This window comes from Colletotrichum tamarilloi, assembly GCF_030869305.1.
Source record: "Colletotrichum tamarilloi strain Tom-12 chromosome Unknown Scaffold_19.1, whole genome shotgun sequence".
Classification (NCBI taxonomy): domain Eukaryota; kingdom Fungi; phylum Ascomycota; class Sordariomycetes; order Glomerellales; family Glomerellaceae; genus Colletotrichum; species Colletotrichum tamarilloi.
The window spans coordinates 117,787-136,070 of NW_026849402.1; the positions used below are offsets into that span (position 1 = coordinate 117,787).

Consider the following 18,284-nt stretch of genomic DNA (forward strand, 5'->3'; position numbering starts at 1 on the left):
CAAGAGAAAGAAACGGGCGAGCAGACTGGCAGGGGAGCAAAGCCCTTCCTTTGGAACTGTCTCCATCTATTACCGTTCCCTCGACTTTGCCGGATTATACTGCGGATAGTGATGCCAGTGTCCAGGCAAAATTCCACAAGCGCCCTTGGGTGCGATGGATTAAGCAGGCATGACGAACATGCGATCAAAAGGAGTACAAATGAAAAAAAATTAAAATTGTATCAATCGTGCTTCTTGTCAGATTTTGACCACCCACATGATAAAGTGAGCCGAAGAAGAGGGGAACGAACGACAACAACGAGAGGGGGTGGAGGAGGCCGGAGGGAGGCCGGAGTGCATGGGTCATGTCCATGTACCTCGAGGGCACATGAATGCGGAAAAGTACATCATGTGGAGTAAAGTGTTAGGAGCAACAACTCTTCGGGATCAGGAGCGAGCAGGAGCAGACGGGAGCGCAATGCTCACCCAACTCCCGTCGACTTTTCGACCGGACCCAATGGGAAATTAAGCGACTCTTTGGAGACCGGAACCAAAACAGAAAGAAGCGCGTGCGCACCGAACGCAGACTTCAACAACAGCAAAGCACTAGCCACCGCACCGTTCCTTACCCTTTCTGCCTCCCGTACGGTGTATTCCCCGTGTGCCCATCCGTCTCCCTCTTTTCTTCGTGCCCTTTCCCTCCCGTCTTTCTTCCCCTGTCTCGTCTCTCTCTCTCACCTTAAATTACCTTGCCTTGCCTTAGGTCATACCGTAATAAAGTGCCAACCCACCCGTCCGTACCCTTCTGCCGCGCCGGGCCCTGACTGGTTTTGATCTGCTGCCACCGCTGTTCGGTCTTTTCCTGACCTATGTTGACGGCACTTTAAGCCCAGCTCTAGGTCCCGCCTCTCGCTTGACCGTGTTCCAAGTCACGTCCGCTCCCCTCTCTCTCCTCCCATCCGCCCCCCCGTGCCCCCTTCTCCCTCCGTGCCCCATCATCCATGTACGTTTGCTTGCAGCCGCTACGGCTATGTACTTGTTAAGGTACCCTCGCCCGTCCGCTCTCCACACTTTGTCTTTCTTCAACGACACTTCTTCTTACTTTCCCGACAACAACGAAAACCCTTTCAACCCATCCCCGGAGAAAGAAGCCCACACTCCTGGAAATCGTTGAACAATGGATATGGTATAGAAAACGCTGCCCATGTTCCCGCAAATCTTGTCCCGGATCTTTTCTTCTTTCTCCCCCCCGTCCCCGACCACCACCGACGACACCAACGACGACGACATCAAAATGGACGCAACCCCTTCCTCCTCGGCCATGGACGTTGACGCGCATCAACAGCCCTCGTCTCCCTCAGATTCGACCCTTTCGTCACCTCTTTCCGTACTTTCAAAATCACCCTCAATACCCTCATCGCCAGAAGTCGCCCTCGACGCGTCAAAACGATACCCCTCGCCCACCTCTTCAATGCCTTCAGGCGCCCAGTCACCAATCAAGCTCGAGGCCGCAGATGACTCCGTACCCGTCATCAAGCTCGATAGCGCTGCCGATTCCATCAATGTCAATGCCAGCGATGCTACTGATGGCCAGCCTCCCCGAAAGCGGCGTAAAGTCACGCCTCCTAAAGAGCGCACTACAGAGTACCTCAACCTGGAAGACTGCAAAGAAGACGACGGAAACTTGGCGCGCTTAGTGTCCGCTCTCAAGAAACGCAAGAAGATCGTCGTCATCGCAGGCGCGGGAATCTCTGTTTCGGCCGGCATCCCCGACTTTCGATCCAAGACTGGTCTCTTTGCGACACTGCCAAATGAGCACAAGGTGAAAGGCTCAGGCAAGCACCTGTTCGACGCCTCAGTCTACAAACATGACTCCTCTACCGAAAAATTCCACAAAATGATTTGCGACCTGGCTACAATGGTCAAGGCCGCCAAGCCCACTCACTTCCATCACCTGTTAGCGTCGCTCGCCGCCGAAAACCGTCTCCTACGCCTCTACAGCCAGAACGTCGACTGTATCGACACCAACATGGAACCGTTGAAGACGAACGTTCCCCTGAACGTCAAGGGTCCTTGGCCCAAAACCATTCAGCTGCACGGAAGCGTTGACCACATGGTCTGCTCAAAGTGCAGTGACATCAAGGCTCTGGAAACAGAGCTTTTCGTGGGCCACGAGGCTCCACTATGCAAAACTTGCGAGGACCTTGACATGGTTCGCACGCAGTATGGCCAAAGACGAAGTCACGGTATTGGTCGCCTGCGTCCCAGGATGGTTCTTTACAATGAATTCAATCCGGACGAAGAGGCCATTGGTAAAGTGTCGAGTGTGGACCTGAAGTCGCGTCCCGACGCGGTCATTGTTGTTGGCACCAGCCTCAAAATTCCAGGCGTGCGGAGGCTCGTGAAGGAGCTGTGTCAGGTCACGCGTAGTCGCCGAGACGGATTTACTGCATGGATCAACACGGACTCGGAGCCACAACACAACGACTTCAAAGACTGCTGGGACCTTGTCGTTCGCGGCAAGTGCGATGACGTGGCTCACTGGGCTGCTCTACCCCGTTTCGACGTACCCCATGGCGACCAGTCGGCCTATCTCAGTGAGGGAGAGGAGCAGAGGCGCCAGGACAGACTTAGCAGGGATAACCTCGAGGTGCAGCTCATTTCGCCGACGCCCGATTCACCGACCAAGTCTACTTCGACCACTACGTCGGATTCAAAGAAGCGGAAGCTCGTCGACCCTGTCCAGAGCATCCCAACACCCACAGCCAGCCCGAAGATCAAGGCTGTCGAGGCTGCGAAGAAGAGTACCAAGGCGAAGCAAAGCAAGCTTTCGTTTGGTGGCCAGCAAGCTGCTACTCCCGGAAGCGACGCAACAGCCAAGAAGGTCAAGAAGCCGTCCGCGAAGAAGCCCCGGAAGGACAACAAGAAGGCAACGATGCCCCCCAAGAACAGCGTTGCACAGACCTTCAAGACGCAGAAGAACCGCGAACTCGCCGATATGCCTCAAGAGACCTTGGCTGGCAAACTGGACAGCCAGCACTACCTCAAATATGTTGAAGACAAGCTTCAGTCTCAGCTTCCACCATTGCGACCGGCTCAAAAGCCTATACAAAGTTTCGTCTACAAGCGTGCCGAGAACACCGACGAGGAGGCACAGCAGGAGAATGTTTCATCACCCGCGCGACCGTTCGAGAAGATGTCGAGGCCTTCACTCGCTGAACGGCCAAAGTCTTCACCAAACACTGGAGACAGCAGCGATGTACGCCCAATGACGCCTATGCATATCCGACGCAAGTCGGCCGACACGATATCCCCTGAGTCGATTCCTCGAGGCATGGAAGCCTTGATGGACTAAGGATAATCGTGGAAGCGTTATCGATTACATGATCACTTGACATCGATTGCATTTTGCTTTTTTATATTCATAGAAGACGTCAACCTGTTGGCACCGAAGAGTTCGGGCTAGACAGGTGACAGTCCACGGAGATTTGTCTTATTCACGAAACGGAGTTGGTATGGAATACGTCTCGCATCGCTTTATCTTGTACATACAGAGTACCTGCCCACTTGTATAAAGCAGCGGCCACAGAGCTCAAAGGCTCTTTGACGCAGGCTGCCATGTGTGGGCTCCACAAGCGAGGGCTTCATTTGGGCGGGCAGACGCTGAGAAAAAGTCTGCACTGGACACACTGCGAGATGAACAAGGTAGTGGGATAGAGGCGGTCCGCCGAGTCCGCCATGGGACGAACATGATCGTTAATATACCACTTTTCGCACGAGATACCTTTATTCTGGTATTACCTTTCTACTATAGGCTTCTGTGACCACCTCCGGTTTCCAGCGACGTTGATTCGTGCTGACTGATAGCGTGATGACCGCCGTGCCCGCTAACCAAGCACCCGAGATCGTGCCCTACCGTTCTGTATCAGAGGTAGGCAATTGGTAGGCCCGAGGACCAAGGGGAGACAAGTTCTATGGCGCAAGACCACCGAGACTCCGGGCATCACGCTTTACAAATGTGTTGAAGGAAGATATCAATGCATGCCGTTGTTCTACCACAGTTTTCTTGTTGTTCATTCTGTATAAGGTACAACCAGGTGTGCTACAGCAATGTAGGGAGGTAAAATAGAACGTAAACACAAACACACACAAATACACACACACACACACACTCGGGCCTACACTCCGGTCCGCTAATTAGGGCCAACACGTTCTGGACCACCAAGATGAACTGCATTCATAAAGGCTTTCTTGCTCATTGCAGTAATACCTGTCTACTACTTTGGTAGAATATTCTAATCAGGGCATGGGAGTTCCATCCGTCCATCCCTATACGCTAGATATATCGGACTCAGATCCGTATCTCCTGCTGATGCGACCGAGCGTCCGTAGGTATGACTACCAGCATGGGTACAAAGCCCCATCTCCAGTCTGCCACGCCGCCGCCGCGACCAACAAGGCTACGTACGCATACTCGCACCTAAACGAGGCCAACGTCATGTGACCAGCCTACAGCCAGCCAGCCAGCAAGGCTCGCTCGCTCGCACGCCTGCCTCCATGGAAGGCAGCGACCAGAACAGGGCCCGGCTTGTCTGTCCTCGCCTCACTAAAAAATCTCAAAAAAAGCATGAGGTGAGACATGATGTTGTTTTCGCAAAACTCCAAAAACGAGTCCGTCCTGTACCATGCAAGTCCGGGTATGTAGTTTATCTGATCATTCCCTCACCCACAATGAAAATGCCCTGCCCACCTAGTACCGAGAACGCCATGCCGATGCTGATATTAAACACAAATCGTGACTGGATGGATATGCGCAAATGAAAACCCGTCCTCCAGTCCGTACTTTTATGAATGCGAGTCCTAAGAAGCCGCTGCAGTGCCATTTGCCGCCGCCGCGGCCGGTTTGTCTCCGTTGTGCTTCTTCACTTCTCTGTCCCGCAGGACTCTATACATGGCGCTCAGCCGATCGCCCGTTACTTCGTTGCTCGTGCTGTCAACTGGCCACAGGTTCGCCAAAAACTCCCTGAGCAAATGTTAGATCTGTATGAGATGTGAAATAGCCGGCGGAGAAAACTTACCAGAAGCGATTCTTCAGCGCATTGTCTCGCTCCTGAACGAATTCGCGATCCAGGAAGTTGCCAATGACAACCAACTCTTCTCCAAATATCTTGGCGCGTTCCTTGCTGGACTTGATCCTCTCCTTCGTCGTGACAAGAATTGCCTCAAAGTTTGCCCGAACCGGTTTGAGCAAGTACCACAACATGGCATCCGCGTCCTTCTCACGTTCTTCCTTGTTATCGCCCATCTTACGGAGTTGATCAAGTCGGTGAAGGGCTTGATTGCGACGCTCGTTGTCTGGTTGATTTGCTCGCGGTGTGTTGCTCGACCTGCGTCGATCATCGCCATGCCGATGATCATCTGCGCGGCGATGTTTGCTACTTCGCTCCCCCTCATCGCGATGCCTTGGTCTGTCAGCTCGAGGAGACTGTTGCTCATCACCATTACTTTTGGTCCGTCGGGCTTCGTCCGTTCTCCTATGCTTCGGGATACGACCTTCGTCATGGCCTGAATGCTTCCTTTTGGAGTCAGGTCGCGGCGTGCCTTTCTCATCAGCGTTGCTGCGGCTGCGATGATGATCAGCGTGGCTACGTTCTCTGTCCCGATGCGAGCCGCTCTTTTTGAGGGCCGGCGGAGCAGGAGACGCTGCGCCACTGCCTACATCGCTGCGACGGTGTCCATTCGCCAATCGCTTGTTATTGCGATGGTGATTTTCGACAGTTCTGTGAGCCAATGGGTCACTAGAATGTTTGGCCGCAAGCACAGAGAGCAGGTATTCTGAACGACGAACGAGGTGGACGGCGCCTGGTGAATTAACACCCTTTTCAGTCGCCTTGTTTCGTTCTTCCTTCTTTTCGATGCGGTGCTCCTCCAGGAAGAATTTGTCCGACATGTCTAGCGTGGCATCATCCCGGATTTGAGTCCAAGCCCCAAACCCGTACTTGTCGATGCCAACCAGAAGCATACCATCTTCTCGAGCGCCCCATTCACATGAATAGTGGGCAGCCTTGGTCGCATCGGCGAGACGGAAGTTCTTAGAGTCATCGCTCTTCCGAATGGTTTGCCTCAGCAGGCGAAGTTGTTGAGGACGTTCGACTGCAGTCTCTGCGTTCATCTTCCTGACTTCGCCAAAATCAACCAGAACAGCCTTCTTGTCCTTCTTCGTCAGAGACTTGCCAAGTTTCCGCTCGTCGTCCATTAGACGCGTGTTATTATCATTGAGCGCATCTTCGCATCTCTTGACAAAATCGTCCAGTATAGACTTGAGGAAATCGCGGTCGCGCTCTCCGAGGCGTGCTTCCTGTACGATCTCCTCGCCGCGGTCATCCATAGATCCGTATCTGAAGAAAGCTTTGAGAAGGTTTCGCGTCTCCTTCTCGTTGAGTGGGCGCTTGGGGTCAGACAGCAGGGCGCGTTGCTCCTCGGCTTCTCGGCGTTGTTGTTCCTCCCTTTGTCGTTTCTTTGCAAGACGGTCGGACCTGTCCGTCTCATTTCGATTCTTCATTGTCGCTCTCCGGGGAGCGCTCTCGGCAGCAACCTTCGCCACATACTCCTCGTTCTTCCGCTGCTCTTCATCAGCCTTGATGACGGCAAGCTCCTCTGCGGGGATAATCTGGTCCCAGTCAAGGGCCAAGTCGTCCACCTTCACATCGGTGTATTGCATAAAATTGTCCCAGTCAATACCACCGCTGCTGAGATTCATCTTGTCATCCACCTTCGTCTTCGTGATTTCGGCATTCTCCAATATGGAATCAATGTCAAGCTGTTCAAGACGCTCTTGATTGCCGCTTTGCTCAAACATCTTCTGCGAGCGCATCTTGAGAATAAGCTGGATGTCTTCAGCGGAGTTGGGCCCGTCGATCTTCAGACCCTTCTTGTTCATTTCATCACGGAAAGCCTTGCCATCGTCAGTAACACCAGCTTGGATAGTCAGGTACTCGAGCAAGAGCTTATTGCGAGCACGTTCGAGCACTTCTTCTTCAACGGTCTCCTTTGACACCAAGCGGTAGATACTGACGGGCTTCTTCTGACCGATACGGTGCGCGCGTCCCATGGCCTGCAAATCAGCCTGGGGATTCCAGTCAGAGTCGAAAATGACTACAGTGTCGGCCGTCATCAAGTTGATACCCAAACCACCTGCTCTAGTGGAGAGGAGGAAGCAAAAGTCGTCGCTGTCTTCCGCATTGAAGTGGTTGATAGCCATGCGTCGAGGGCCAGCGGCGATGGTGCCGTCGAGACGCTGAAATTTGTAGCCTCGAAGTGCCATGTAATCGCTGAGAATGTCTAGCATCTTAACCATTTGACTGAAGACGAGTACTCTGTGTCCATCCTTTTTCAGCTTTGTCAAGAGCTGGTCGAGAAGCATCATTTTTCCACTGCTGGCGATGAGGCCCTTGATCTGGTCTTCTCGACGGGTGCTGCCGGCGAGAACTCTCTCCTCGGCTCCCGCAAACATGTATGGATGGTTGCTGACTTTCTTCAGCTCCATCATGATGTTCAACAAGGAGTTCTTCTGGCCGGTTGCGCTGGACAACGCGGCGTAATTCCTTGTAAGAATGTTCTTGTAATAATCCAGCTGCACATCTGAGAGCTCGACACGAATGATCTTCTCTGTCTTTGGCGGAAGATCGGATTCGACTGTCTCTTTTGTGCGTCGCAAAATGTAAGGGGCGATAGACTTGTGGAGGTCCTGGAGCTTTTCTTGCGTATCGTTACCTGCAAGGTCTTCCAACTCTTCGTCGATTACAACCTTGCCAGGGTTGAGAAAGTCCATCAATGCGGACAGCTCGGCTAGATTGTTCTGAATAGGGGTGCCCGTAATCAAGATCTTGCAAGGCACGCCGAAGCTCACTAGTCTCGCGTACAGTTGAGACTCCTTGTTCTTCAAACGATGAGCCTCGTCCACAAGAAGAGCTTGCCACTTGATCTGCTGAAGAAATTGCCAATCTTGGAGAATCATCTCATATGAAGTGATGAGGGCGTTGAACTTTGGCTTCTTGGGGTTGCCATTGATCATTAGCTCGTTGTCACGAATTGTACTGCGGGAGGCTTCGTTGCCGAGATACACAACGTAGTTCATGTCGGGGGACCAGTTGTCGAAGGTATCGCCCCATGCCGGGATGACACTCAAAGGGGCAACAATGAGGAAAGGCCCCTCTTGCTCGCGTTCGTTGCGAAGCCAGCTGAGGAATGACACGCTCTGAACGGTTTTTCCAAGACCCATTTCATCGGCAAGAATGACGTTGTTTGCGCGAGTCCAGTTGAGACACAAAAAGTTCAGGCCTCTGAGTTGGAATGAGCGCAGTTCACCATTTTTGATGAAGTCGGGTTGCGATTCAAGCTTGGTCATCCTTGTTCGAGTATCCGGATTTGACTCCTTGCGATCAGAGACCCACGAACGAGAAGATCGGTCCAAGAATTGATCAATCTTGGCCTGGAAGTCCGCACTGATGGCAGATGCAACTTCCCATGTGCACTCGTCGTAGTAGCAGCCTTTCCACTTGACAAGGTATTCTGTCTCTTCATCACCGTCGCGAACAGCGACAACTCTGTCCACCTTCGTGAAATCTTCCAGTGCTTCTTCCGCACGCTCACGATCGAGGAAGAACTGCTCCTTGGTTTCGGGCGGGATGTCTTCACCATATCGAATCAGGAGCTCGTGCTCCACAATGGTTCTGAAGTAGTTCTCGACTCTACGATAGCCTCGCATGCTGCGTAGGGTCTCTGCTGTTTCCCAAGTGTCGTGCAAGTGAGACTTGCCTTGCCACTTGACGAAGTATTCGAAGTCGGTTCTGGTTGAGCTCCAACTGAGTTCAAGGCCATCTTTCAGCTTGTGTCGCAGGACCTTGTCAATGTATGGGGAGTCGTCTACAACATCTGCCGCATAGTAATTGGGCGTAAGCATGTCCTCGTCCTCGTCATCGACGTCGCTTTCTTCGTAGGCGCCTTGTTGCACTTGCGCGGCCCGTCTGCTCGACCAACGCTTTTCCGCGAGAAGCGCGCTTGGCTGGGCCTCACGCTGACGGCGTGCCTTCTTTTGCAGACTTTTCGCGCGCGCACCACCGTAGTTATCAGAGTCGGAGTCCGAATTCGTGGAGGGTTGTCGTGCAGGTGTACCTCGTTTTGAAGCTATGCGAAGTCAGAATTGATGATATCGATGGCTTAGGAACCCGACGGGGTTAATGCTCACATTGTCTCGACGTCTCAACGCGTCTTCTTTTCACCACTCTTCGGTTAGTAGGCACCACATCAGATTCGGATTCATCAGATGAATCGACCTTCATTCCCAAACTGTCAGCGATGGGACATGGCAAGCATCGCATCCTACGTACCATTCTGCGCTGCTGCGTCGGACGGGACTGCGGAGGAAAGTCAGCTTACGGCGTGGTCAATTAGAGCAAGCGTCAATCATACACTTCTTCTCAACCCGTACAGTTCTGGATTTGCCTTGATGTAGTCATCCTCTCGGGCAGGAGCTTTCCGCTTCGTGGGCCGTTGAGAATCATTAGAGTCCGAGTGGACGTCGCCAGCCCCATCGCTTTGGGCAACAGAAGCCGCGTCCTCGTCCATATCGAAGTCGGCATCGTCAGATGCGTTGTTCTCATCGCCGGAGCTCTCGCTTTCGGCGAAGTCGGGTGCGCCATTCATGTAACCAGACAAGTCGTTGGGATCCGGCGACGGTGACGATGAGGCGAGGCGTGCGGCATTATCGTGCATATCTGAGAGGTCACTGTCGCTCTGGTGGCCGGCAGCGACTATTGGGGAGGGAGAACCGCCCTCCGGCGACCCGTACCCGTTGGTGGGACCGGGTTCGAGGGGGCTAGACATGGTGATGGTCTAAGTCGAGGCTGCCTGCTATGGATGGAACGACGTTAGCCAAATGTTTGACCGTCTGAGGACAGAAGCGGAGAAAGAGCGTGGCCAGTGAGGTTGGGCGACCGATATCAACATGAAGTCACTAGGAAAACCCTGGAATTGATGGAAATCTCGACCTCGTCGCATCGCGGGCACGCGGTTGATGGAGACGAGGCTGAAAGTTGATGGCGATGCCATTGTGCCAGTCAGGCGGACTCAGAGTACCGTGACGTGTTACCAGGGCATCAGAACCATCCGGCGAGTTCGTTTCCATCAACACGAGGCATCTCAGGGATCGCCCAGGTCATGACAGATAAGGATATCAGGATGGGAGCGCGCCGCTACGAGGCTGGCTTGATGGCTCGTGACGGGAAACTGGCTGGCTCTTGGAAGCCTTGTGACCAGGTGGAGGTAATAACTTACAAGTCATTAACGAATGGCCTCCAGGCAGCTAGTACCATTGATCTTGACCAGAAAAGGTATTGTGTTGAAGGAGGTTATGGAAAGTGACGTGCCTAGGTAGTCCGTAGGCCTGGCGGGTGATGGGTGGTGGTGGATGGAAAATGTACCGGTGGAGAGGCAGGAAAGAATTGAGGTGGATGCACGGGTGAGGTACAGGTGGTTGTAGCGCTATCCGCACTGAATCACCCCCAAAAGAAGTCGGTCGTTTTTGCCTGAGGCATGACCCGCCCTCTCGAGAACCTATTTGATTCGCGGAGGTCAAGGTGAATGAGCGAATGGGAGAAGAGGACGAATGTGGAGCTCCCAGCCTCAGAGGTCGCACACGCCGTCGCGAGCGGGCAGGCAGTTCCAAGAGTTCACCGAGATTCGGAACCCCGCTGGCACCTACCTCACCGCTCCCGTCTCTCTTCCCCACTTTGGACGTCGCAACTCCGGTAGCGTCTAAAGTTGTAGACAATGGTCTCCGAAACCTTTATTGCTGTTGCAAATTCGAGTTCGAAGAATTGGGTGCCCACTTGCAGTCTTTGTATGTCATGGCACCTGAGGCTGTCTTTGTAGCCTCGAGGAAGTTGACAGATCCTTCCTGACGCTGGGCTTCGCGGGGAATTTGATCAATGGTTGGCTGTGATCTTTTGGGGTGAAGTCAACAACTTCAACTCCCAAGTTCTACATCCGGCATCGACAGACCTATTTCAACGGCGTCTCTTGTGTCGTGTTCATGATCAGGAAGCTTTGAAAATGTCATGTCACTCCGCGTAAGGCATCTCATCGTTGCATAAGTACCTTCCATAGTTCCCGGGTCTGCCATTTAAGACTCTATTAGCTTTCTCGTGCCTTATGCAACTGTTCAAATATTCGACCATCAGAGTAGATTATTCTTCACATTCTCCATATCTGTAGCCATTGCAACGGTCCCAAGTGTTGGAACCTCATTGGGTTACATCTTATAGGCTTCCGTCTCTACTCAATAGTGATACAGCACACGTCTTAACAGCTTCCTGCCCATACGCCGAATCTGTCAAATTCCATCCTCGGCGCTAAATTGCTGTTTCTATACCACAGCCACCGCCTCATATTTTCTGCCTTTTCTCTTCTCATTGGGAACAATGAGTTATATCAAGCTAGGCATCAGGAAAGTAGGCTTTCGTAGTATGCCCTTGTCTTCCACTCGTCAACTTCGTCTGTAACGGCCTACATTCACCAGGTGAGGTCACGTGAGCGCCTAGCAACAGTCAGGTACCTCTAAGGTGCAGACAGCAAATCAAGTTCCAAACAGGCCAGCGAGGGCTGTGCAGTTCACGACGTTTTCCAGCATATTTGTATACCTCCGAGATGAGTCTTTGGACCTTGCCATTTTTTGGGTCTATGAGACTACCCATCTGGGAATTACTACTTGATACCTCGCTTAGTTCTCCAGGGGTCTGTCTTATGAAGGAAACGGCGATAGCGGACGTATGGCAAGTGGCTCAGCAAGGTCCAACTAAGATCTCTTTCAAGGCTGTATGAGTCCCAAGGGAAATTCTTAGTGGATGACAAAGAAGCGACTGAGTGGACAAGGTATGGTTATGTATCAATCCACCTATTTGAACCAAAAGCAATGCGCAAGTAGCAAAGCGGAGATCAACTGCCTCAGTGCGATCTGTCGACCAACCTTCAGCTCGAAAGATAAACACGGGGTCAGCCTTCTTGCAAAGATGTGCACAGGTGTGTTTCCAGCCAATATTGTCAACATTACATCTGCAAGGGACGTTCCAGACCTTGTGTTTGGCCTCACCAGGACCGTGATGTCAGGTGCTCCGGAAGTAGCGGCCAGGTACTTTTTCGCTTGGTGATTGGAGACAAAGTGACACACAAAACACCTGGTAACCCTCACTGGCGGGGTAGTTGGCAGGCGGTAGGGTAGGGGAAATGCCCCGCCAAAACTTGGCCAATTCACACACTCACAACCAGTGACGGTGCGCACAAATTAGCTGACCGCTGTATTTCGCTGCCATAGCCGTGCGTTTCTCTCTCGTCTCTGCCACCTTTGCAACAACCTGGAAACACCAAATTCTTTTTCCCTTCCTCACCCAAGAAGGCCAGGTCGCGACGCCTCGACAATATTCGCCGTTTCTCCGGTCCTGTTGCTTTCCAGGTTCTCTGCCTTCAAATACCATCCACAGACTCTACATCACTCTGATCGTCTGCAGAGGGACCCCCCTCTTTATTCACTTATTTTTTTGTTTTTCGAACCTGCGCAAAAGAATCTTGCCCCACCATCCCATCGCCAACCCCGCCTCGATCCGTCGGGCACCACCATCACCATGTCTGACAAACTCACCCGTGTCGCTATCGTCAACAGCGACAAGTGCAAGCCCAAGAAGTGTCGTCAGGAGTGCAAGAAGGCCTGCCCCGTCGTCCGCTCCGGAAAGCTCTGCATCGAAGTTACCCCCGAGTCCCGCATCGCCTTCCTCTCCGAGTCACTATGCATCGGTTGTGGTATCTGCCCCAAGAAGTGCCCCTTCAGCGCCATCACCATCATCAACTTGCCCACGAACCTTGAGAGCCAAGTCACCCATCGCTACTCCGCCAACAGCTTCAAGCTTCACCGCCTTCCCATGCCCCGTCCTGGCAACGTTCTTGGTCTTGTTGGAACCAACGGTATCGGAAAGAGTACTGCTCTGAAGATTCTCAGTGGAAAGCTCAAGCCCAACTTGGGTCGCTACGACAACCCGCCCGACTGGGAGGACGTCATCAAGTACTTCCGTGGTTCTGAATTGCAAAGTAAGTCATCCCTAATTTGGAATAATATATTCCTCAGATACTAACTCTTTGCTCTCAAGACTACTTCACCAAGCTTCTTGAGGATGACCTCAAGGCCGTTGTCAAGCCTCAGTATGTCGACCAGATCCCTCGCGCCGTCAAGGGCCCTCAGAAGAGCGTCAGAGCCTTGATCGATGCTGTGAGCAGCTTGGGAAACAAGCAGGAGGTCTGCGATACTTTGGAGCTCAACCACATTATGGATCGTGAGATCAACCAATTGTCTGGTGGAGAGCTGCAGCGTTTCGCCATTGGTACCGTCTGTGTCCGCAAGGCCGACGTTTACATGTTCGACGAGCCCTCTTCATACCTCGATGTCAAGCAGAGACTGGCTGCTGCCCGTGTCATTCGCTCTCTTCTCCGCGACGACGACTATGTCATTGTCGTCGAGCACGACTTGTCAGTCTTGGACTACCTCTCCGACTTCATCTGCGTTCTCTACGGTCGCCCCGCCGTCTACGGTGTAGTCACCCTGCCGCAGTCCGTCCGTGAAGGTATCAACATTTTCCTCGATGGTCACATCCCGACCGAGAACTTGCGTTTCCGTGACGAGTCCCTGACCTTCAAGCTCTCCGAGGGTGCTGATGAGTTCATGAATGACAAGTCTCGTGCCTTCAAGTACCCCAAGATGCAGAAGTCCATGGGTGACTTCAAGCTGAGCATTGAGTCTGGTGACTTCACCGACTCCGAGATCATTGTCATGATGGGAGAGAACGGAACCGGAAAGACCACCTTCTGCCGTCTCCTCGCTGGCGCTCTCAAGCCCGACACCAAGGCTGCCGTCCCCGAGATGAAGATTAGCATGAAGCCCCAGACCATCACCCCTAAGTTCGAGGGTACCGTTCGCCAGCTGTTCTTCAAGAAGATCAGGGCCTCTTTCCTATCGCCCCAGTTCCAGACCGATGTTGTCAAGCCCCTGAAGCTCGATGACTTCATTGATCAGGAGGTCAAGAACTTGTCCGGTGGTGAACTTCAGCGTGTCGCCATTGTTCTTGCTCTCGGTATACCCGCCGATATCTACCTTATCGACGAGCCCTCCGCCTACCTCGACTCCGAGCAGCGTATTATTGCCTCCCGCGTCATCAAGCGCTTCATCATGCACGCCAAGAAGACCGCCTTCATCGTCGAGCACGATTTCATCATGGCCACCTACCTCGCCGACCGCGTCATCGTCTTTGACGGAAAGCCCGGTATTGACGCTCATGCCAACAAGCCCGAGTCTCTCCTTACTGGTTGCAACACTTTCCTGAAGAACCTCGACGTTTCTTTCCGTCGCGATCCCACCAACTACCGCCCTCGTATCAACAAGGGCAACTCCCAGCTCGACCAGGAGCAGAAGGCCAACGGCAACTACGTAAGTCGAACAACCGTGTGCCACTTTGACATTGACAGCAATCCTAACATGGTTTATAGTTCTTCCTGGACGACGGCGACAAGACGAGTTAAAGAGGGCACCTATACAGATGTTTTCCCTCGTCACGATGCATTCGACTCAGGCGTTAAGGGCGTTCAAAAAGGGCATAAGCGGCAACCGGGGAGGCGCGCTTCCGGCGGTCAGGATCATGGTTTCGGTTTAGAGGAGGCGAGCGCGTCCGAGGACGACGCCGATGGTGATGGATAACAACGGCGACGGCAGTCTACCCCCCCGTTGCCTGGTCCTATGGAGATACAATATTGGGTGTGCGTATGACTGAGTCCCCCCCTTGGTTTGAATGTGCGAAGGACGCTTTGCAGAGCCATGTTTGTTTTTTGTTGGCTGCACATTCATTTGGGACACAGCCGGACTCCATAGATTGAGGGGCAACGGATGAAGCAGGGTGACTGCCGTCGGTCTCTGCCACGATTTTGTGGCGAGAGACTTTCGTAAATATGGCTGAGCATGCCAAAAGGCACACGTATCTTGAGAACAAACGACAAGCAATACAAAAAAGACCGTTGTTATTAAAAGCAAACGTCATTTTCTCTTTTTTTATTGTGAATGCTTCGACAATGACTACTTCGACAAGAATATACGCACCTACGTTAAGAATGAAACGAAGAATAAAAAAAAAGAACTCCCTCTGGGAAAGCAACGGACCTATCGACATATGATTCGACCATCTACGGGCCGATGGATCGCGAGGGCCAAAATCTGTTGACGGGCGCGGAGGAGGCCGGCCGGGCCGCGATGCGGAAGGAACGATGCCAATAAGTCTGTATGCGCTGCGGTCATCAGGCTCTCAGTGACGGCTGGTGATTTCGATACGTACTCGAAAGTCACTCTTCGCGGTCCGTCAGGGGCCCCCGAGGCTTGTAGACGCACGCCGCATCTAGTCCTCCTCAATCTCGCCCTCTTCAGACCCAGAGTGGACCGCCGCGTCCTCTTTATCCTTCATCGCGACGTCCTTGACAGGCTCCTTTTCCTTGGTGTCCTTGACGTCCTTGGGGGCAGCCGCCGCCGGCGGTGGAGTCCTGTTCTTGTGACGTGTAATATCACGTTGGGGGGTGCGCTCACGGGGTGTTTTCTCTCTTCTCACTCTCTGCGACATTGTCAGCGATCTGGCTCGGGTGTGGTAGACTAGCCAGTCCGTCGTACCTTGGAGTCCCTTGAATCCCGTCGGTCCTCCTCATCCTCCTCGCGGCGGCGTCGGGATCCAGACGGGCGCTCATCCCCATAAGGGAGCTCGTCGTAGGATCCTATGCGGCGCCGGTACAACCTCTCCCGCTCTTCCTCTCTATCCCGTCTCTCGCGATCATAGTGGCTGTCGTCGTCGCGGCGAGAGCGATGACGGTCGTAATCACGGTCGCGATCGCGCTCACGGTCTCTGTCCCGTTCGCGTTCCCGCTCGCGACGCGGGGGAGGAGATAAACGACGTTCGCGTTCAGTCGAGAGCAGACTTTCCGCCATGGTCGATTTGCGGTGGTTGCGCTCACGCTCAGCAATAGCTTTCCGCCTGTCCGCCTCGTAGGCGTCCACCTCCGGGCTACGACTTCGCCTGGTAGCACGGCCACTGCTGCGATGAGATCGCTCACCTCTGGATCTGGGTCTCTCACGGTACATGTCGCGTTCGCTGGAATCGCGACCACGTCTGCGGCGGCGATCGCGGTCGGCCTCTTCTTCCTTCTCGCGGAGTCTCCTCACATATCGATCAAAGGTAGCGACGCGAGCGTCTTCCGATGTGACAGCCTGGAACGCGGGCGTATCCGCAAGGCGAGCCTTGACCTTGTCGTACGTGTCATCCAGGGTAATAGGGGGTTCCATACGCTTCATGTACGCCCGGAGATCATCAGCCGCCCTTCGCTGTTGGCGTTCAGATTGTCTCTCATCGTCGGATCTCTTCAGAGATCTCTTTTCCTTGGCCTGTTGCGTACACGTTAGTTTTTGTCGAAAACTCATGTTGATTTTTCCAATCTATGACTCACGCGTTCGAAGAGAACCATCAAGATATCACGGTCAATGTTAGCAGTTCGTCGACTCTTCTTCATAACGGCATGGAATTCTTCGAACGTGGTCTGGGGAGTGATATCAAATCGCTCGTCCTATAGGGTATTAGCAGACTGGAAAAGGACAACGAGGCCAAGATCAACTTACGTCAATGACATCGTACACATCGTTCCTAGCTCCACGCATGGATTTCTCCTCTTCTTCGACGAGATCCCAGAAAAGTTCCTGGGGAGCTGAGCCACCTTGGCCAAGAATGGCCTTGTATCGGTCGTCGTTCTCGATGAGGGAGTAGATTTGGCGCCACTTCGTGCTGGCATTGATCTTGCCGTCTTTCCTGAGCTCAGTGAGGAGGGAGATGAAGCCATCACGAGCCTTACGCTCCTTGCGAAACTTCTCATTCTTTTGCTCCTGCTTAGAGTCGTTGAAAGCGCGCTCCAAAGCCTTCATGTGGTTTTGGAACGCAATCAGAATGTCAAACTTGCTCAGGGTCTTGTACTTCTCATCATTTTGGAAGGGCGTCGTGGATGAAATAAGGCTGTGCGCATCGGACCAGCGCGTGTAGGGCTCCAGGTTGAGCTTCGGAAGGAGGTCAATGAGCCCGTCCATGGCTGTCTTGCGCATAGTGGCCTGGTTCTCCATGTGGTTCTTCTTGAGGTCAACTCTGTACTCCTCAAAGAGTTGACGACGCTCGGCCTCGTTATCGGTGGACCTAAAGATGGTCTCGCCCTCGATCATGGGGCGCGCAGTCTTCCATCGCGTGTAGTGCTTGATCTCCGGATGGCGCTTAAGCATAGTCTCGAAGTCAGTACGCAACTTGGTCAGTCTCTCCTTTGCGCGCTCTTTGTCTTGGACAATCATGTCATGGCAGTACTTCTCGAAAGCTGCTTTGCGATCCTTGGGGTCCTTGATAGCCCTGTACTGAGGGTCCTTTGCAATGGTTCGCAGGGTCTGCTCCCAGGTCCAGTCCGTCTGAACGCCGCTGCGTTTGAGGAGCTTGGTGAAGGCGGCCTCTGCCTCTTCCTGCGTGGCGAATTCGGGCTCGTTACTTGCGGGCACGAAGGCCTTGGCCGTCGCGTCGTTGCCGAATGTCAGCTGGCGCGACTCGTGGAAGGTATCGCGGTGGTCGCGGTGGTCGCGGTAGGAATCGTAACGGTCATTGTTGTACCTGTCAGAAGGCGCTCCTCGGTCGTATGGTGCAGCCCTATCAGCCCTATTCTTGTTAGTTGGTAGTTGGCACTGGGGCAAGATGTGTACATACGCAGGCGTACTGGGGCCGCTGTTGGCACCCAAAGCCTTCTTGTAGGCCTCGGGCATCTCCCAGGAGCTCGACTTCGTCTCGGTGTTATACCAGTACTTGCGACCGCCTTCCGCCGTGTACTCCTTCCATGGCTGATTCGCAAGTGCTCTCTGTGACCAATTAGCAGCTTATCCTACTTATCCGGGGGAGTGCTCTTACTTCGGCCGGAGACATCATATCCTCGGGCTTGGTCCATTGCGTAACCTTGGTGGCCGCATTGTAGTAGTAGGCTCGGCCATCTGGCGTGCGATGCTCCTGCCACGCCGGAGGCTGGCCGTACGGGCTGCCGGATCCGTTCATGATGATGATGATGCCGCCTATCTATTGGAGATCTCGTAGATGTCTAGATGAACTCGGTTTTTTTGTCAGTCGATTATAAGTGAAGCGGCGATGCGTGGACGCTTTGTACGG

At 53.3% G+C, this 18,284-nt stretch overlaps 5 protein-coding genes across 5 annotated transcripts; 2 read left to right on the top strand and 3 right to left on the bottom strand.

Moving 5' to 3' along the window:
- Window positions 1-184: 184 nt before the first annotated feature.
- On the bottom strand, window positions 185-352 carry CTAM01_06673 (uncharacterized protein; the record flags this gene model as incomplete). Its single annotated transcript, XM_060522700.1, has 1 exon — window positions 185-352. The coding sequence occupies one exon, from the start codon at window positions 350-352 to the stop codon at window positions 185-187; it is 168 nt and encodes a 55-aa protein (XP_060382545.1).
- An 831-nt stretch (window positions 353-1,183) lies between these two features.
- On the top strand, window positions 1,184-3,334 carry CTAM01_06674 (Sir2 family protein; the record flags this gene model as incomplete). The annotated part of the gene is made up of 1 exon (XM_060522701.1): window positions 1,184-3,334. The coding sequence occupies one exon, from the start codon at window positions 1,184-1,186 to the stop codon at window positions 3,332-3,334; it is 2,151 nt and encodes a 716-aa protein (XP_060382546.1).
- Window positions 3,335-4,839: 1,505 nt separating this feature from the next.
- Window positions 4,840-9,864, bottom strand: CTAM01_06675 (SNF2 super family protein; the record flags this gene model as incomplete). Its single annotated transcript, XM_060522702.1, has 5 exons — window positions 4,840-5,002; window positions 5,058-9,165; window positions 9,227-9,314; window positions 9,369-9,395; window positions 9,451-9,864. 5 exons carry the CDS (start codon window positions 9,862-9,864, stop codon window positions 4,840-4,842), a joined length of 4,800 nt encoding a protein of 1,599 aa, XP_060382547.1.
- A 2,792-nt stretch (window positions 9,865-12,656) lies between these two features.
- Window positions 12,657-14,773, top strand: CTAM01_06676 (ABC transporter; the record flags this gene model as incomplete). Its single annotated transcript, XM_060522703.1, has 2 exons — window positions 12,657-13,116; window positions 13,176-14,773. 2 exons carry the CDS (start codon window positions 12,657-12,659, stop codon window positions 14,771-14,773), a joined length of 2,058 nt encoding a protein of 685 aa, XP_060382548.1.
- Window positions 14,774-15,461: 688 nt separating this feature from the next.
- Window positions 15,462-18,173, bottom strand: CTAM01_06677 (FF domain-containing protein; the record flags this gene model as incomplete). The annotated part of the gene is made up of 6 exons (XM_060522704.1): window positions 15,462-15,671; window positions 15,728-16,492; window positions 16,555-16,671; window positions 16,724-17,786; window positions 17,835-17,983; window positions 18,033-18,173. The coding sequence occupies 6 exons, from the start codon at window positions 18,171-18,173 to the stop codon at window positions 15,462-15,464; spliced, it is 2,445 nt and encodes an 814-aa protein (XP_060382549.1).
- Between the last annotated feature and the right edge of the window lie 111 nt (window positions 18,174-18,284).